The sequence below is a fragment of the Solanum lycopersicum genome, chromosome 5 (assembly GCF_036512215.1).
Source record: "Solanum lycopersicum chromosome 5, SLM_r2.1".
NCBI classification, from domain to species: Eukaryota; Viridiplantae; Streptophyta; class Magnoliopsida; order Solanales; family Solanaceae; genus Solanum; species Solanum lycopersicum.
Window position 1 is genome coordinate 10868778 of NC_090804.1, and position 7689 is coordinate 10876466.

Genomic DNA, 7689 nt, shown 5'->3' on the forward strand with positions numbered 1-7689 from the left:
TATAATTTGGTCAAGGCTCCAAGATCTTAGAGATACTATTTAATTCATGAAATGCATCTTCACTATGTAATGGAAAAGGCTATCGTTGCTTGCTACCTGACAAAGACGATTTCTCCGCGATTATCTTTCAAATTTTCACTTTGATTATTAAAATTCTTATTATTAATTATTATTTATTCATTTAGTTATTTCAATTATTTCACCACAAACTTCATTTACATTATCAAAGAATTTATATATATTTCATTCAACATATTCAATTGATTTTTTTTTCAGAAAAGGAGAAACTTAATTAATTAAATATTCAAATAAGATTTTAAAGTAAAACTTACTGAACTAAGTAGAAAAGAAAGCACAATTACATTTTGAATCTTGCTTTCTCTGTTTCCACATATATGCTTTTCAAGACTTTCCAGCTTTTAGCCTTTAACCTAAAGCCAAGAGACAAATTACTAATACCAATATATTTGTTGTAACCAAATCTCTCATCACCCATTTTTGTTTTCCCCTTTAACCTAGCTCCTACTCTTTTTAACATACATTTTTTTTTTACTTTACAATTTAATTCGTTTTACTTTAAACCAAAAATTATATATATATATATATAAATGTAATATTAAGTCAATCTATAACTCTATATCGATAAGAAGTATTATTTTTGTTTAATGCAAAAATGAATAGCTGTAAAATGTATAGGCCCACATTCATGTAAATTTAAAGATAAGTTGAATGAAGAATAGAGATATCATTTGGTCGGGAGGCAAGAATAAAGAGAACTCATCATATCATATTCCCCATTCATTTCGTTTCTTTTTTCCAACCATACTCTAAATTAATACTCCTATTAATATTCAAAAAGTAAAATTTTAAAAACAAAAAATACTGCAGAATAATTTGCTTTTTTTCCACTTTCATACATCCCAATTTCTTTTTTACTTGTTTTATACAAAAATAGAGACCATAATTATATTCCCAAAAACGGCCACTACTAACTTGCCCTTCTTTTACCTTTTTTACTTGCCAGTAAATTTTTGAGACTCACGTGCCGTTACCGTCACCTTCACAGTCAAGCACACTGTTACTCTCGCCGTTTAACTCTCCCCCATGTTTTGACCCTCCTCGCCCATTTCTCCGTTACCGTTACCGTCATTTTCACCGTCTTCGTCAATCCATCTCTCTACAGGTGTACACTCTGCTTTATGACGCATCTTCCAATCAAGCGCCTGACAAGCGCGTGAGCAATAGTTAACTGTACCACAAACGGAGCACCGACGGAATTCATGCCTCCTACTTTCGGGTCTTCCACAGCCAGCATGTGAACAAAGCCGGAGCCCCGAACCCGGAACTCCCCCTTTAGAAGCAAACCATTCCGTTAAAAACTGATTAGCCGGGTGGGCTTCCGGGGCAGGAACATTACACCCAAAATCACTCAGTAACGGACACCCGCTACCTGCTCCGTGTCGGTGATGAGGCAGTGGGTTCCACGTCAGCCACCCGCCGGCGGTCAGAGCCGAAGGCGTCATCGACAAAACAGCGGCGAGCTCACGCGCGTTAGCTTGGACGAGGAATCGCCGACCTTCGGCGATGTTTTGCTTCACGCCGTACCCATCTTGTAGACAGTGACCAAGCTCTCTCAAAGCATCGATGTGGCCTAAGAAGGCGGCGCGTGCACAAAGGGCAACTCCGGCGCGGAGGTCCTTGTCGTTCTTCGAGCCACCGCTGCCGTTGAACTGTATAACAGCCAGAGAATAAAGCGACGGCGCGTGAGAGCTAATCGCCGCCTTCGCCATCAAGGACGCGCCGCTCCCTCGATTTTGTAAACAGTAGAATCGAATCTGTGTTCAACAATAAAAAAATCGCCCAGTTAATATATATATAAAAAATTAATTTTAATTTCCCCATTAATAAAATCAATAGATATAAATACTCACCATTCCAAGGGTATAACAAGCTTCAACATTTCCGGCGTCGGCGCATTGTTTCAGAAAACGTTGAGCAGAATCCGACCAGTTTTGTGCTTTCACTGTTAACATTTTCTGGGAAGCTTTTGATAATACAAGCGAATGACAACCTAACCCATTTAGTCTTTTGCATCTGCATATCAAAAAAAAAAAAAAAACAGCTCCATTAGATACAAAAAAAATTTTGTTTAGTTTTGAAAAAACGGTGAAAAGAAGATCGGAACCTACGTAATCAAAACGTTAACGAAATCAGCCGGCGATGCAGCAGAAGAAGTGAGTTTGCAGAGAATAGATACAACGAGATCATCCGGCAAAGAATCAAAAAGATCAGGATGATGACCAGTAACCCCCGGCGAAAGTCTGGATCTTTTCCGATGGTCTCCGACACCGGGAAAATCATCTCTTCTCCTCTTAACAATTTTGTTTTCTCTACACATGTTTACTTTTGGATTTGGATAACAAAACCCTCTTCTCGTTCTCATTCCTTTATACCCACAAACACTTTCTGTGTGTAAAGAAAGAAAGGTAAAGTAAAACAAACACCAACGACGACAGAAGCCGAATGCTCTGTATATATATATACACAAACTCAGGACCCAGGCGCAGGATAAGAAATCAGATGAAATGACTTAAATACCCTCCTTAGTTGTTTCAAAGCTAATGAAAAGTTGGTCAAGCGGCGCTGACCAGATCCGTCGTCGAGGACACTTGCTTTAATTTTTTATTTATTAATTTGTTTTCCTTGTATATGCATACGCCAAAAAGGTTTAAAAAAAGTTAAAATAATTCATTTTTTGACAAAAAGAGAAACAAAGTAATTAGATGTATATAATTACAAACAAAAGAATTAATTTTGTGATATCTTTTTCCTAACAAACTGATTAATCGTAATAATAATAATAATACGTAAGTATACAAGTGAAGCTACTAATGTTGTTTAAGTAGATTCGAGGTAGTTGTTATTTCTGTTTGTTTTGTTTTAATTTCTATGGGGTTTGTTTTAAAAGTAGTTAATTTTGTTGTGATTAACTTAAATAGGCAACTAATTACGGTTTGTTTTAATTTGTACGTTCTTTATTTTAAAAGCGGTTAATTTTGTTATGATTAAATTAAATATATTTTATAACGACAGTAGAAATTGAGGAATACGTATGGTAGATGAGAGTGGGACAACATTTGTAACAAAATTCAGGTAGCAAATTTTGGGGACTGAACGAACGAACGACTCATCCACTTTAAAGGTCAAACGGGTGATTTCAGCAACGGGACAACCTTTTTACTGCTATTTTGTATTTACTTGCCTTCTCATTTTACGTTACAAATTCTTTTCTAGATATATAATTTTAAAATATAATATTATAATTGATTAGAAAACCAATGTTTACATGTAACAAATATAAAAATTATATTCGTATATTAGAGTTATTATTTGTATAATTATGCTTCACAATAAATTTTATGTTTAATTATAGAGTTTTAAATTTGTATAATTTGCTAAAAATATTTAATTTTATATAAATTGTTTAATTTTATATAAATTCATTTATACTATAGTAAAATTTGAATGTGTATAATTATAAGTGTAAAGGATGAATATATATATGTACCTTCATTTGTATATTCACTTTTATCTCGCTTAATGCAAATACGAACGCAATTTATACATTTTATACCGAAATATATAAAATGATTACTTGTATATTGGAAATGTTAATTGTATATCAAATCAGATGGCAAGAAAATGGAATGTTTGTTGTGAATTGCCATTAAAATAAACTATGCCTATAACATTTAATTTGAATTAATAATTTTTTATTTCATACAATTTTTTCTAATTGAAATTATACAAGTATTAAGATGTAAAAGTTAATTATGAAAAATTTATATATTATTTTATGTAGATATTAATTATATAAGAATTGATATTTTATTTATCAGTTATCTCAATTTTTATCATGTATAAAATAAGAGTATATAAAATTCTCTTGTAGTTTATATATGTATTCGGATTGCTAAGTTGTCAATCAAATGAATTATTTATTTTGTGTATACTTATCAAACATTGTATAAGTTTTATGAAAATTAATACATAAATATTTTTTTTATTTAAATACCAAACGATCTTAATTTCATTTTTTGTTTTTAGAAAGTTTATGAAAAGTAATACATAAATATCTTTTTTTATTTACCTATCAAACGATCTTAATTTCATTGTTTATTTTTAGAAAGTGAAAAATATTATGTTAGCGAAAGAAAATGTTAGTAGTTTTTTTATTACCACTAAAACTATATTATCTACATTTTACCATGATTAACCTATCAAGAAATCGTTTGTACATTCATGTTACTAATTATGATAACGCATTTTGCTCATAAAATTATTTTGTACTATGACATATTAATATGAAAGAAATTTAGATTTGATGAGAACTTTAATACGAATTTTATCTTGGACCACTAACCAATTACCTTATAAATGCAAAGTTCAAATTACATTATTCAGCAATAATAATTTTTCAACTTTGTGATAGTTATATGCGCATGGTATGACGGCTCAATTTTGATTTTATATGAAATCCCCCTTCTAACGTTTCCTCCATTGACCTTCTTTATCATCAAAAATAAATAAAGTATTAATTACTTATATATTATATTTCCCATCAGCTACAATTAATTTCTTTAATAATTTTCAGGAGCATTTTCCATGTAAAGCTTATAAATGCTGTTTCATAAATATATATATTGTAATTTATACCGTAGCAAAAATAAAAGTGTATACTTTATAGGAGTAATAGAGTCGTTAATGATCGGTGGGAATTAAAAGGCATTGGTTTCATTATTTGCATACCAAAAATCAAGGTGTTATTGTTGAAAAAAAAAGGTCATGTAATTAAAGTAATTGATTAAAAAAGGAAAAGGAATTAAGTAATTAAATGAGATGATTCAAATCGGCTAATTTTGACCATTTATTTAATTTTTGACCTAACCTATAAAAAGGATATATAATTAATTAATGAAAAAATTTTTATCAGAATTTGATCTGAATGGTATGTTATTTATGTTGTATTTATTTTATAAAATATTCTTACCTTTTTAATTATAATATGTTTTTTAATTTAAAATGGAAAAAATTAATTTATTTTACAATTAAAAAAATATGATTAACTTTTTAAAATTCTAGCCGAATTTTCTGGCTATCTAGCATTATTGTTAATTAATAACCAAGTAAGAGAATAAAAAACAAGAAATAGAATAAAGGATATACAATGCTATCATTTCCATACCAAAAATCAAGATTTGTTGTTGAAAAGTAATTAGTATAATTCTAAGAATTAAAAAAATGTAAATAAATATGGTTCAATTTGCTAATTATGTCCAATTCTTTAAATTTTTGTCCTTCTAAATTAGAATGGATATCAAGTAGGTGAAGAAAACATGAAGCTAGAATAAAATAATAGATCATGGGGCTCCAATTCTATGTATTGCATTAAATTACAAAATATTATAGAAGAGTTTTTTCCTTTCAAGACTAGCCGATAATGACTTTAGTAATAAGCGTTATAGAGATGAAGAGTTTGACTTGGTATGTAAAAATAATTATATTTATTAACTTAGGATATGTATTTTATGCTCCACTTTGATTTATTAAGGGGTTGTTTGGTTGTGATATTGAAAGTTCTACATGGAAAAGTTATGAATACTTCGTGCATGATCTAGCATCTCTAGTGTATAGATTTAACTTAATAATATTTTCCATTAATTGAAATATAAAATTCATTTCATATTTAATTATTACGTAATAATTTTTATCGTCAGATATTACGATAAAAATAATATAATTATATTATTATTTCCACATAATTAGTAAGTCATTAGACAATTGTAAGAACAAGAGTTTAAAAAACACAAATCCCCCCTCATTAAATACAAATACAAACGCAAAATTAGAATTGCTATAGCATATAAAATTAATTAAAGGTGTAAATGGGAATTAATTGAAAACATTAGGTTGCTTATTCCACTTTTATATTCATTTGGATGGCCTTTTGTGTAGTAAAGAAGAAAAGGATAAGTTGAGAGATGACGAGGATCTAAACAAGTGATGTCGACCACTCATGTCAATCCTCTACGCCCCACGTCTCCCTTCTCTCTATTCATCAAACATACTACATATCCTTCGCCTCAGTTTCACCTTTCTCATATTGAATTTTAAATATAATAAACTTTAATTACAAGTCTTATATTGAATTTCGATATAAAAAAATTATATATTTTCAAACTATAGTAAATATCTTCGATTAAACTTTTGAGATATTGGTGCCCCTATCATCCAAAACTAGAACATATATACTCTTTATACTAACGGACATACATGTGACATAGTCTTATCCACCGATCCGACATCAAATCGATGGATAAGATTGTGTTACGTGTCCATATTTTGTCTTCCGTTAGAGTAAAGAGCATACTAGCTCTAATTTTTGGATGGCAGGCGCACCAATATTCCAAAAGCATGACAGAGGATATCTACATGTCATTTACGATAGTTCGGTCATATATTTATCCTTTTTCTCATTTTTTTATATATAAAACTCCATCTAAGACTTTTGATTAAAGGTTAAACTGAGACGAAAGATATGTTGTATGTTTGGTGAAGAGAGAGAAGGGAGACGTGGAGCGTAGAGGATTGATATGAGTCATTTGAATTTAGTTGGTACTTCATATTGGTTGGAAGGTCATATCCAAATAAATCGTACAATATGCCATCTAAAATTAGTTAGTACTTCAATACGAATTTTAAAAATGAGATAGAAAGAAAAAGACATCTATTTTTTAAGAGTTAATTCCACTCATTCAAGTATTAAACAACTTCTTTTATTTCTTTTAAAATTATAAAAATCATTTAATTATTACTATTTTTTTTAAAAAAAATATAAGAACTTTATTTTCTCTCAATTAATAATAAATATATTTAACTAATTTGCATTATACTAAATTACTGATTTAACTATGTCTTATACCCAATTTTAGACCTGGTCAAAAATATTAAGAGTGATTTCTTGACAATTACTAGCAATTCTAGAGTTACAAACATTGGTCAATTCTTTTTAATTTGTTGTATATTGCATGCCAGCTACCAAAAAATGCACGTCGTTGTGCTGCTATTTTAGAGATTTTCGAACGTCTTCAACTCATTATAAGCCAAATTCAGGAGGGGCATTTTTATGTTCCACTCTAGTCATATTTCGCTTTCATTCACTAATTAAACATTTTTTCCTTCATCAGAGACAATTATAAAAGAAGTTGTTAATTATTAGAATCGAAATAATCAGATTTCGTGCACAACTAATATGTATTTTCTAGTTTCTAAAGGTGGATAATGATTTAGTCAAATATATTTATTATTTAAAAAAAATTTAACGTACATGACATGTTGATTAAAAAATTTTTTTAATGTTATTTAAATATTTTTTTGAAAACGATAATTTCATGAGTTTATCGTCCTAAATGAAATAATATTGGTTTTATTAAATAAAAATTGATGCTTATAATCAAACTGTGGCCGCTACAATTTCTGTCACAATCTCAACCCTTCGGGTAAGCACTTTGTGTGTATTGGGTAAATCTCCCTCTGTAAAATAGTCTGCAAACCATATAGGGGATATAAACTGCACTAGGCAAGCCCTATACAACGTGCTCAACTCAGAAGGCATTCAGGGGGATCAAT

The 7689-nt window shown here is 29.8% G+C and overlaps 1 protein-coding gene across 1 annotated transcript; it reads right to left on the reverse strand.

Annotated features, from left to right (window-relative positions):
• Positions 1–767: 767 nt before the first annotated feature.
• Positions 768–2615, reverse strand: LOC101267990 (F-box protein At1g67340). Its single transcript, XM_004239160.5, has 3 exons — positions 2190–2615; positions 1932–2094; positions 768–1835 (listed from the first exon to the last, which is right to left on the reverse strand). The coding sequence occupies exons 1-3, from the start codon at positions 2441–2443 to the stop codon at positions 1092–1094; spliced, it is 1161 nt and encodes a 386-aa protein (XP_004239208.1). The 5' UTR covers positions 2444–2615; the 3' UTR covers positions 768–1091.
• Between the last annotated feature and the right edge of the window lie 5074 nt (positions 2616–7689).

Excerpts from the sequence above, each read along its gene's own strand:
- LOC101267990 (XM_004239160.5), bottom strand. The coding sequence starts at position 2,443 with ATGAGAACGAGAAGAGGGTTTTGTTATCCAAATCCAAAAGTAAACATG. Across the intron at positions 2,095-2,189 it reads TTCGTTAACGTTTTGATTAC|ATGCAAAAGACTAAATGGGT; the intron begins GTAGGTTCCGAT and ends TTTGATATGCAG. Across the intron at positions 1,836-1,931 it reads CTTGTTATACCCTTGGAATG|ATTCGATTCTACTGTTTACA; the intron begins GTGAGTATTTAT and ends TGTTGAACACAG.